The sequence below is a fragment of the Nycticebus coucang genome, chromosome 17 (genome assembly GCF_027406575.1).
Source record: "Nycticebus coucang isolate mNycCou1 chromosome 17, mNycCou1.pri, whole genome shotgun sequence".
Lineage (NCBI taxonomy): Eukaryota > Metazoa > Chordata > Mammalia > Primates > Lorisidae > Nycticebus > Nycticebus coucang.
In genome coordinates, this window is record NC_069796.1 from 88,197,205 (window position 1) to 88,209,864 (window position 12,660).

Here is a 12,660-nt window from a genome sequence, read left to right on the forward strand (position 1 = left end):
ATTTAATGTTATTCCTAAAAGAGACTGTGTTAGCTTTTGCAAAACAAAATGTAAATTCTGGCTACCTTGTTCATTGGGTTTGGGATAAAGGAATATTTGCATAACTTCCAGCCTTTAAAATGATGCAGATATTGGCTTGAAAAAAAAGCCGGCGGATGGGTGAGTCAGAAGCCTGAAAGATGGTCACGTATTTGAACGTTGACTAGGTAATCACCTGTCTAGGGGCCCCTTTGTTGGTCACCGAGACACAGATAGAATGAATTGCACAATTTATCACAGCATGATTTATAATAGCAAGTTCTTAGAAACAATCTAAATGCCCAGCTGCAGGGAAATGGTTATGTAGATAATTATATATCCCCTCGGTGCAATATTGGCCATTTAACATTAATTCAGTACATATTGGGCGCCTACTGTGTACCAAGGGTGGTGTCAGGAGACAAGACTACAATGATAAACTGGGCAGATTATGCAGCTGTTGCAATGGCTGCTGGGAAGATGAAGCCTCAGAAAAATCGTATCGTGTGAATTCAAAAACCCTAGGAAATTTTATGATCTCAATTCTGTTGAAAGTGCACATACACAAAACGCAGGGAAGGTTGACTTGTTTTTTGTTTTATCCACTTCCCCAAATATCTTTCCAGTGGAAATACAACATCTGTGGTGGGGCAGAACAGGAAAAATTTTAAAAGACAATCGACATTTTCACTTGGCAACGCCTCTGTTAGGAATTGTATCGGTATGTTGGAAGTCACTGCACCTTTGCAAGTGACACAGGAAGGTGACCCCCCCGTCCCCCAGTAAGAATGGCTCCTGACCCCAGAAAGATGCTTTGTCACTGGGAAGTGTGCAGGGTGTTGGCACCTTCTGCTCCTCCTGGTGATCTCCTTTCTTCTTCCAGATCCTCTCCTGGGACCACAACTTCTCCATTCCCATCCATCAGTGCACAGAGCTGGGCTGGCTTCCATGAGCACTCAATCAGTGTGAACAAAGACCATCCATCATCAGCCGTATGTGCTCCCCTGGTGACCAGGAGCTCAGCTGCTGCTGTCCAAGGTAGGTGTGTGTGTGTGTGTGTGTGTGTGTGTGTGTGTGTGTGTGTGTGTGTGAGAGAGAGAGAGAGGAAGAGAGAGAATGTATGTGTGAGCCCACCAGCCCCTGAGAGGGCTTTGTTTACTGCTTTTGGCCTTCTGAGATTAAGTGCCTTATAATTTGTATTCCAGGCCCTGCAAATGGCAGACAATCAGCAAATATGAGATGAATATTGTTTCAAGATAACGTTGTAAAAGATTTTTATTTTTTTCTTAATGAGCTCTGAGTTAAATTGTCAGGTGTATTATGAACATTTACCATTTATAGGGGGCCATAAACATGACTTTCCTTAATATTGCAAGTTTTACACACTAATTTCAGCTCCGTATTTGCAGATGCCTCGGAGGAGGTGTGCTCGGGGCTCAGAGATGAGAGGGACAGGTCTCCTGTGGTGATGGAGCTCACAGTCCACCCAGGGACACACACCAGAGATGAGACAGTAGTGACATGGCGTGATCAATGTTGAGGCACCCTGGTAGGCACTGGGGAGGGGATCTGTGGTGTAGCTGAGGAAGGTTTCCTGGAGGAAGCTGGATCTAAGCTGAAACATGAAGGCTGCATAGGAGTTATCAGGCACAGGGCAGGGAGAGAGAGCGGGAGAGAAAACTCCAGGCAGGGGAACAAAATGGACCTGGGTTAGGCTGGGAAGACTGGGAGTAGGAGGGGTGAGGGCAGAGGTCCCTGCTCAAGCCATGGTGGGTCCCTGTGGTGGCCTTGTATACATGTGACCATCAGATCTGTTGCCATAGAACTGTATTTGAGCCCTGATCACACTGTCCCCTTGTAGTGACCAGTCCTTTGGCTCCCTGGCGCAGATGCCTGCAGGGCTAACTGCACCTGCCAATCCTTCTCTGCCACTACCTCCTACTTGATCATTTTTCAGGGCGTTCATCACTGTCTGACAAGTGTGCACCTGCTCACTGTGTGCCTTCCCCTCCCATGGTGGGGATCCCCGAGAGCAGGGACTTCCCTGCAGTTCTCCAGACACATCATGTGGAAAGCACTCATAAAATATTCACTAAATGAGTGAGCAGTGAGTGAATGGGTGAATGTGAATAAACCACAGGGGCACTTTGGTTATAAGCCCAGGGATTGGGCTTCCTGCTTATAAGGGAAACAACTGGGAATGTGAGTGGCCTTGGGGGTGGGAGGAGCTGGAGGCTCTTGAACTTACAAACCGGTTCATTTCAGACAGGTTATTTAACTTTTCATCTGGCCCGGAAATGTGATCCAGAGACAGGAGGACACAGGCATTCTGCAAGGTCACCCAATCTTTTAAAACAGTGGAGACAAAAGTCACATGACGTATGTTCACCATGTTAACTATTTAAAGGTGTGCAGGTCAGCGGCTTTTAGTGCATTCCAATGTTGTTGCAACTGCCACCACCGCTTCAGAACACTTACTTCATCTCAAAAGGAAACTCTGTCCCCAGTAAGCAGTCCCTCCTGCCCACTCTCTGGTTTGGGGCAGCCGCGTCTCTGTGGATTCGCCTGTTCTGGACACTTGACATGAGGGGCCTCGCGTGGCAGGTGTCTGCTCCTGCCCCTGAGCACTGGCTCCTTTGGGTCTTCCCGACATAGCAGCTGTCTGTGCTCACTCCTCCACTCTGAGTGACGCTCCGCTGCGGAGAGGCCACACAGCGGCTATCCGTTCAGCAGCTGATGAAGTTGGGGTTGTTTCCATTTTTTGGCTGTTATGAATATTAACATCTCACTATAAAAATCTAAACCTTACAGGAAAACTCATATAGGAAAGCCAAAGCTCTCCAGGCCTCTCCTCCCATCCGCCCCCTCCAATCTGCGAGGGACTCGGCTCTTCTCCTGCCCTTGGGCCCCCGCACTTCCTCCAGGGCCTGACACAGGTACGGCCTTCTCTCGTGGCCTCCAGGTTTGTCCCCAGATTGCTGAGAACTTTCCCCAAGGTTGCATCTCTTCCCAGCCCTGCCCCGTGCCCAAGATCCCCTACCACCTTCCTCAGCCCCTCCAACTCCAGCTCAGCCCTGGCTCCCAGGGGTGAGTCCTGGGCCTGTCTCAGTGCCCCAACCCCTGTCCTCACCCCTAAACTCCAGGGTAGGTGCACGTCTATCTCCGCTGCCAGACCTTTGAGCGCCCAGGACCAGAACCACACTGGGCATCTCAGAGACCGCAGGGCCTATGTACAGGAAATGCTTTGCTGAGGCCATTTGTGGGAGAGGCAGTTGCCATGGAAATCCAAATGTATGCTGTTGTAAAAGGACGTGTACCTGTGCTTTCAAGACAGCCCCCAAGCAGTGCCAGCCCTTTTTGTGGGTTCATTTTCCCCAAGGCTTTGTCTCATTTCTCTGCACCCCCAACACTTGGCTCAGGGTCTGGTGCCTAGAAGGTGTTGGGCACATGAGAGTTGAGTTGAAGTACTGAAGGGATGGAGCAGGTGTGTGTTACCTGGCCTGCAAGGTTACTGGGTTTTGGTTTGATAGAAAATAGGGAGTTGAGATGTGTATATTTCAGGCAGGTTTCCTGGAGGTCTGAGGAGAAGGGGCGGGACAGGCGACTGTCCGTCACCATCCCCAGCAGGGCAGTCGGGCTCAGGCCTGCCCGGGTCCGAGTGACTTATTTCCCAGCCACCCCGTGTTTCCTCTGGGTTTTCACACTTCCCTGCCTAGTCAGAAACCAGCTTGTTGAGGGCAGAGCATGGGGCTGTTGTACTTTGAGTCATCTGGTTCCCTCAGGGACTTTCCGAGTGGGATCAGAGATGTGTGGTTGACTTTGTGTCTGGGGGAAGAGCTGAGGCTCCCCTGCCTCGCATGGGCAGCCCCCCAGCTGCACCCTGGGAACTGCCCGTCCTCGCCCTGTCTGCTTGCCTCACTGCACCTGCTGTCAGACTAGTCTTTCTTTAGAAGGGCGGCACTTTTTATATCCCTCCTGTGTGCAAAAATACTTCTTATATGCATCCACTGTGATCAGCAGATATGCTCCTCACCTTGGTGTCAAAGCCTCCTCCCGCCTCTCCGGCTCCCGTGCCAGCTGGCCCTGCCTGCACCTCCTCCTCAAACACAGCCTGCGTCTCCCTGCTCCGTTCCTGTCTCACAGTGTCACCATATCCACACCTCCTGCCTTTTGGCGCTGGCGAGATCTGTCAGCTGGAAGCCAACTCCAACTCTGCATTCTCTCGCTCTATCTGCACCGTCCCCTGGCACCGTCCCCGTCGCTGTACGTGTATGTGTGCCATCATCTCCATATGCAGACACGCGCGTGTTTATATCCTGAGGACCACATGTCCCAGGGCCTCAAGCTTCTCCTCCAACCCACCGCCTGACTGGGATGCAGCTCCTGGCTGCACATGCTCCTGGAAATACTGACTCGCATCCGGAGCTTACTGCAGAGGCTGCGGGGAGCCTGGGGGGAGAACACATCCCCTACTCCAGAGCAGGACACTTCTGATCCCCTGGGACCATTCCTCCTTCAGGGCACAAGCCTCTGGCACTGGATGGGGAGCTGGAACTCCTCTGGTGACATGGCCTGGCTCCTTCCAGACCTCTGCCCCAGCTGCTTACTCAGGCCTCAAGGTCTCAGGTCACTCAGATAAGCAAGACACATCCCACAGAAGTCCTGACTTGTGGCCAGAGTTCTGAAGTGTGAGGGTGACTGACTGCTGCCCCTGCCCTGCTTCGAAAGCACCTTACAAGCTGAGGCCCCCGTGAGCTCAGTGGCTTTATCCTGCCCAGTGGAACCGGAGTCACCTGAGGAGCTAACAACATGTCTTTGCCATCAGTAGTTGCTGATAAGCACGAAGTTATTTACTTTTGCTACTACCATTGTAGAACTTGTGATTGAAAAACCAGACACAATATTTATTCTCTCCCCTTATCAGCCAAGCTGAAATAATAATCACAACTAATGTACAGTAAGTGCTTCTGATGGCCCAAGCCTTGCTGTAAGCATCTTGCACACATCAGCTCGCTTAATCATCACAACAACTCTATGATGTAGATTCAATGTCATACCCTCTTCCCAGATATAAAAACAGAAGTTAATTAACTTGCCCAAGATTACACAGCTAGCAAATGACAGAGATGGGATTTGAACCTGGCAGTTTGGTCCCAGAGGCAGATTCCTAATTGCTACGCAACAGATAATGATAAATATATAGTCATCCCTTAGTATCCATGGGAGATTGTTTCCAGGACAGGATACCCAAATCCATGGATGCTCAAGTCCCTGATATAAAAAGGTGCAGTTATTTGCATATAACTTACATGTATCTGCCCATACTGCAAATCATTTCTAGATTACTTACAATGCCTAATACAGGGTACATGTTACACAAATAGCTATTTTTTATATTCTATTGTTTAGGGAATAATGACAAGAAAAAAATTCTGTACGTGTTCAATATAGAAAAAAATTTCAGGCATTTTTAACCTGAGGTTGGTTGAATCCATGAATATAGAACCCACAGAGGTGGAGGCCAGGTGTACTGTAGGCAGGCCTACTTCAGAGTCGATTCAGGTGAAGCACCTTGCCTGGGGACCTGTGCTGAAGCCCAGTAAGAAGCTATTTCCTGCTCTGCCCCCTGCACCAGGCAGTGGTTCCACTGGGTGTGGTCCTGCCAGAGCCTACCGGGCACCAGCCTGTGTCCCTTTGTGAACCCTACACATGCCACTCAGCATGCAGTCTGCTGACTGGTGTCTATGCCATGGTTTTGTTGGGTCAAGGCAGTTGCCTTGGAAAAGAGGCTCTGGAGACAGGCTCATGGCTCCAGGAGGCCGTCCTGGGAGACCCCCTCTGCTGGCCTCATGGGGCTCTGTCAGGCTGATAGGGACACAAGGCAGACGACTCCTTTAGACGACTCCCTCCCACACATGAATCTGCCTCAGACCACTCTTCATGGGAGCAAGTGGAAGATCTGATCTGCCACCTGGAAACTGACGCACACACCAGGTTAGTCCAAGGTTCCGGAACCTTGAGCTGCGAACCAGGCATCAGTCTTCCAGCCTGGGCTTCCTGGGAACTGGCAATAGACCCCTGAATCAGCAGCAGCACCTCCAACTCTGGAAAGCACACAGCCTGGGGGTCCTGATGAGAACACGGTCCTGAGATCTGACTTTGGCCCTACCTGGCCTCCTGCCAAAGGGGGAGCCTTGTCTGCCCCAACTGTGAGCCATAGCAGCAACTTTTGTCTGAGAAGCCCTAAGCCTCGAGAAAGCCCCTGGCATTTCTGGTCTCAGTTTCCCACCTGTACAGAGAGGACCATGGTCAGCACTGGCACTTCTCAACCCTGAGTGGACATCAGAATTGTCAGATGAGCTTTACAAGATAGTGAGGCTGAGGTCCCTGCCCAGAGACTTCACCCATCTGGTCTGCAGTGGTCCAGGGGTGGACAATTTTGAGACCTCTCCTAGTGGTTTTGACATGTCAGGCGGGGAAGCACGGGCCAGGTGGTCCCTGAAGTGGGGGTCTACCCAGCCAGTCAGAAGCTTTAGGAGTCACTTGGAAGAGAAGAACAGTGGTCAGATGAAGAGGGCTGTGAGAGGCTCTCCGTGTGTGTTAGGGAAGCAGTGAAAAGCCGATTTATGAGCCCTGGCCAAGATGTGATTTTGCTCTCTCCCTCCCCTGAAAGAAGCAGCTTCCTTCTGAAAATTACAAGGTGAGTCTAGACCTGGCCCAGTCCTGAGCCTATATCTCTCTGTGGAGGGCCTAGTGGGCTGGACCCAGATCCACAGCCTGGTTCATGACATTGATGAGATCCTTAAACCACTTGCAAAGGCAGGAGAACCTCCATAGCTGACCACCTCCCTACACTAACCTGCTCCTTAAGTTGACCTGATTTTTATAGACCGGACATGTACGTATCAACACCGTAGACCTTGCTCCTTAGCTTGACTACATTAATATGCTGACCAGTTTGTTATAGTCCCCCAGGTGATCAACTTACAGAGGTTCTACTGTACTTATCTGTGGGAAGAGATTGGATTGTTTTCATTTTATTTCCAAAGGCGACCTTGTGAGCCAGTTAGAAGTGAGATTACTCGGATTTAAATTCTAGCAACATCACCTTCCATCTGCGTAACCTTGGGCGAGACTCTCATGCCTTGTGACTCTACTCATCTGTGAGATGGGCAGTGAGGACTGTGCTTCTGGTATGTGATCACAGCGGCGGGGACGGGGAACCTCGCCTCCGCCTGTGTTTCTTGAGGTTGAATTCTTGGGTTTCCTGCTTCTGCGAGCTTTGTCCTGGAGCTTCCTGACAGCACAAGGGACGATGCAGTTTGTGTTTTGAATGTTGTCCTTGCATCACAGGCCTCACCCCTGGGATGCGGGCATCATTTTCCTTAGACATCATTTGTGTCTCTCTGGTCCCCGGCTCGCTGATGAATGGCCAGCGGCATCTCCTCGAGCTCTGCACCCATCTCGTGCTGCTGCTTGCTGGGCATGGCTGGGCCTGAGATGATTTATGGAAGTCAGAGGCAGGAGGACTCCTGACGACCTGGGCAAACCCAGACCTGGGGTGGGTGCAGCTGAAACGCTGCAGTGCACCATAATTAAATAGATGCCTTCCGGGGCTGGGTGTGTGTTTTCAAGACTCTAGAAGGAAACATGCTATAGCTTCCAATAGAAATACGAGAGCTGAAACCTTCACGCTCTCCTACGTTACTGGCTCAAGGTCGTTAGTCTTTCTGAAGGATCACGTATATTTTTTCTTTATACTTTCCCATATGTTATGATTCACACTTTATTTTAAATATTGATACTGCCTAGCTTTTGCGACCCCAGGCTGGCTGGGCAGGGATGAGTGAACAAGGCCACCATCTTAAATCTCTCCGGCCTTCCTTTTTGGCAGGTTGTGTTGCTTCCCAGGTGACTTTGTGCAAGTTCCTTCCTAGGTGACTTTGTGCAAGTTACTCAGGGTCGCTGAGCCTTAGTTAACAAGGCCACCATCTTAAATCTCTCCAGCCTTCCTTTTTGGCAGGTTGTATTGCTTCCCAGCTAGGTGACTTTGTGCAAATTACTCAGGGTCGCTGAGCCTTGGTTTTCTCATCCATAACATAGGACAAACACGGAGTAATTACAGAATTAGAGAATGATATAAAAATGTGTGGGGCAGCTGGTAGAGTAGGTGCAATGTAGGTGGTCTGGAAATCTTGGGTCCACTTTCCTTTGGCAGATCTTTACTTTTTTGGGTTAATTTTGCGTCAAACCAGAAGACCTTCCAATTTCTAATAAAAGGCAGCCTGGGAACTATACCCTTCTCTACCACGTAGCAAGTGCCTGGAAGATCTGATGTCGCATCCTGAGCCTGTCTCTGTGCTCAGCTTCAATGTGACTTATTCCGGAAAACTCAAGACTCTCTGTGTGCCCAACTCAAGTACAGACTCCTGCCCTCGAAACAGAAAATCCTGTTCAGAAATGCTGGTGGGGCCATGACCCCATTGCCTCCAGCAGCGGCCCCAGCACCCTAGATGTTGGCTTCTCCACCTTTGTGGTCTCATGTCCCCCCTCCCTCCCTCCTGCTCCTCACGATGGCCTCCAAATAAACCCCTGGCACCCAGGTCCTGGTCTCAGGCTTTGCCCTTGGGGGAGCCCGAACCAAGACTGTCAGCTTTTATGAACTTTCAGAGTAACGGCTTTGTGGGTGAAGGCACTCCTGGTTTTCCTGGGAAAGAAGGAGGTAAAATACAAGGGAGAACATGCAGCACCCGGGGTCTGAGCCTGGGGGCAGCTCCTGGCTCCCAGCCTTCCTCTCTGCCGTGGGGGGGACCCAGAGCCTCTGTGCTTTGTGGTTCAGGCCCAGCCTCTTATAGTTGATTGATTGATAGCCAGACATCTGACCCAAGCCAGGCCATCAAAATTCTTACAGGATCTTTCACTTTGAAACTGTGATTCTCTCTGCATAGGACCCCCAGAATAACTTCAGGGGGTGTCTTTTTCCAGTCACAGTGAAGAAAAGACAGTCATAGCCAACAGGAAGCAGGAAGAGCTTCCTGGCAGTGCTTGGGTCCCTGACCACAGCTGTGCGGAGCCCAGCACTGCCCCTGGGATGCTATTCATTCTTCCCTTCAGTTATGGGCGATAGCCTTGCCGTGAAGTCCTGTTCTCACCTAGGCAACATCAATTTGATTTCTTTCATAGGCAGCCAAACTGTGCGTACAGATACAAACCAGTAAATCTCAGTGAGCTATATGGTTTTAGGTGCAGTATATTTACCTAATAGGTAAGTGTGACCCGAAAGGAAAACTCAGGAAGATGAGGAAAGGGAAATAACATGTATTGAGCTTCTGGCATGTTCAGACACTGAATTTGCCACTTTACATAGAGTAGAACCTCCATAGTTGACCACCTCCCTACACTTAAGTTGAGCAAATTTTCATAGACCAGACAAGCACCACATGTAGGTATCAGTATAGTAGGCCTAGTTCCTTATGTTGACCTCCTCTGTATGTTGACCAGTGTGTTAGAGTCCATGCAAAGGAAGAGTAAGCCAAGTAATTCACACTTAGCTGCAAGAATTAGGATGCCTCGGGTGGTGCCTGTGGCTCAAAGGAGTAGGGCGCTGGCCCCATATACCAGAGGTGGTGGGTTCAAATCCGGCCCTGGCCAAAAACTGCAAAAAAAAAAAAAAAAAAAAAAAAGAATTAGGATGCCTGACAGTGAAACAAGCCTATGTTTATTACCCCCCAGCAAGGGGACAGGGGTGTACGGTGTCAGGGCTGGTTTGGCAGCTCAGTGATGCCTCAGTCACCCTTCAGATGCACTGTCTTCAGCTTGCTGGCTTTTTCCTGGCACTTATTGCTTCGTGCTCACAAGGTGGCTGCTGCAGCCTCACATCTGTATCTCAAGAGCAAAGGGGAAGACAGACCTTTCCTAGACACCCCCAGCATAGGCTGCCTTGACTCTCATTGGCCAGATATGTCCATCAATGTGTCCCATGGTCATTCCTCCCTCAGAGCCAGTATCTGCCCTTTCCACCCTCTAGTCTAGAAGGCGACAAGGGAGGGGTTGGCCAGCAAATTATGTCTTTCCCTAGCAACAAGAGTTCAGGAACTGGACATCAGGAACTGGATGTAACTGGACCTTAGAGTGAGGAGGGAAAAATGATGTGAGCAGGAAAGGAAAAGATGGGCCCTGCCATGGCCATGAGGGTCGCTGAGGCTCTTAAGCCAGGTGGGACCAGGAAGGGGGTGTTTCAGGACTGGATTTGCTCGCCAGAAAGATCGTAGTATCTGTAGGGTGGCTGGGTGGGGGGTTGAACTGTAAGCAGGAGAGAGGTGTTTATGGTGCCCACCCTGCACATTGAAGATAATATTTTCAGGTGTATACTTCAATTCCTTTCTGAGCTACTTAGGGGACCAGAGAAATGACCAGACAATGGGTTTCACTAAACTGAAACCCATGAGAAGTACAGGAGACTATGTCTTAGTGGGGAAACAGACTCACATCTGATTTCTGATTCAATGGGAATGGATTTTATTTGCATTTCTGTGTGCATAAGCAAAGTATGTTTGCATAAGTATGTTAAGTTACTGACTCAGCCATGTAAAACAAGCTCAAGGTTATGTCCAAGTGAGACCACGTACAAATTACTTTAACACTATGGAACAGGATATGAGACTCTCTAAGTATTTCTAACAAATAAAAAGTAAGATGTTTTGCTGTACATATTTCCTCAAGTAAATCTGGCTTTGTAAGAGAGGTTGTGGTGTACTTATATAGGTATTAAAACTTCAGATTATGAAACTTATTTTTAAGTGATGTATGCTTTATTACAGAAAAACTAGAAAATAGAGAACAGCAGTTAAAAATAACACATAAAACCCATAGGAAAAAAAAATCACTAAGAACCTTTGGGCTCATATCTTTTTTTATCCCTGTGGGTAAGTTTTCTTACAACTACTTTTTTTTTTTTTTTAATCTAATCTCATGTTGTAGACATTTCCCCCATGCTAACATTATCATCAAGAATTTTACTACTTTTCATGGTTATATAATACAAAACCTTATTGAATGGTTGAGCCGTTTCTTTCTCTTTCTTCTTTTTTAGTAGTGTGATGGTTATCATGGTGTATCAATCTTTGTCTTCATAGAAGACTATTTCGGGCGGCGCCTGTGGCTCAAGGAGTAGGGTGCCGGTCCCATATGCCGGAGGTGGTGGGTTCAAACCCAGCCCTGGCCAAAAAAAAAAAAAAAAAAAAGTCATAGAAGACTATTTCATGCAGATTGAGTCTCAGAAATAGAATGACTATCTCAAAGAGAATAAAGATTTTTAAAGCCATTGACCAGCTATTGCTGGTTCAGAAATTCAAACTTGCGATAAAAATTAAATTAAAAACAGACAATGCAATGAGAAAGCCCTGCTTCCTGTGTCCATTCGCTTGGCAACCTGTAGGTTTGGTCATAATGTTTGTGGACGATTTATTGCCTTATTTCTAAATGGGATCAGTACAGCTAGGAACCCCAGTATAATGAGATTCAAAAGGACTCTGCCTCCGGAGCAAACCCATCAATTAGACCAGAATGTTAAGAACAGTGAAAGTGAAAGTGAATCTTGATATTGAAACACAGATTAGGGTATTTTGAGAAAAAAGCATTTTATCTCTACCCATATTTTCTGTGCCCCCTGTGATTAGGAAGCTTATGGAAATTAAACGGAGATTCATCTGTTGTATATGTTCCTTCCACACTGCACCCAAGCACACTGACCTCCATGACCCTTATTCAACATTTATTCCAAGAATAGTCTTTGCCTGTCGACCAGGTTCCAGGAATTGTGAGGCTCTCTAGCAAATGCCAGTGCTGCTGTTCGCTAAGGCCTCTGAGTTTCATCTTCCTTACACTCGCCCTATAAGCTGGGCGTTATCATCCCCCTTTTACAGATGGGAAGACTGAGGAAGAGAGAGGGTAAGTGATTTGCTCAAGGCCACCCAGGTAGTTAAGCTCTGAAGCTGCTTGTATTACTCCTCTGTTTTATTCCTATTTTTTTATTAATATTAAATCATAGCTGTGTACGTGAATGCGATCATAGGGCACCATACACTGGTTTTATAAACAGTTGGACACCTTTTCATCACACTGGGTAACATAGCCTTCCTGGCATTTTCTTAGTTATTGTATTAAGACAATTACATTCTACATTTACTAAGTTTCACATGGACCCTTGCAAGATGCACCGCCTATTTTTTTATGATGCTTTGCTGTCTTGGGGCTTTTCTGGCCCGGGAGAGTTGGACTATGCCAGGGTCAGCGCATTGCTAGAGATAGAAGATAATTCCCCCAGTGAGCCCACCTTTCATTTGCAAACCAAACATCCAGAACCTGTATTTCCAACCATCACATTTCATGAACACTCACATACCAAGCCGGTATTTCCCCTGTTCCAAGGTACTCCAGGCCAGATATCAGAAAACGAGAGATCATTAACATAAATAGCCCAGAGCCTGTAAAAATGTTCACATTACCCAATCCTAGGCCCGTTCAGGCTTCCCTACACTCATTTCTTCCTGTAGACACCAGAATGAAGGCTCTGGGCCACACTTCCCCCTGCTTCTGCCTCCTGGGTGAGCTCGGCACTTCCTCCGGCGGCCCTGCATGGTG

The 12,660-nt window shown here is 48.3% G+C and overlaps 1 protein-coding gene across 6 annotated transcripts in view; it reads left to right on the forward strand.

Annotated features, from left to right (window-relative positions):
* Window positions 1-12,660, forward strand: part of C17H4orf50 (chromosome 17 C4orf50 homolog) — a 122,389-nt gene that overhangs the window by 100,693 nt on the left and 9,036 nt on the right. For 3 of the 6 annotated variants that reach the window (XM_053567366.1, XM_053567365.1, XM_053567371.1), the window contains one exon: window positions 902-1,056. The exons of 2 other annotated variants lie outside the window; for them this stretch is intronic. In XM_053567366.1, coding sequence (XP_053423341.1) covers window positions 902-970 — 69 coding nt within the window. In that variant the 3' untranslated portion in view covers window positions 971-1,056. Of the gene's footprint in view, window positions 1-901; window positions 1,057-12,660 lie in introns of those variants that run through there. One more of the 6 variants, XM_053567368.1, reaches the window with a different exon arrangement.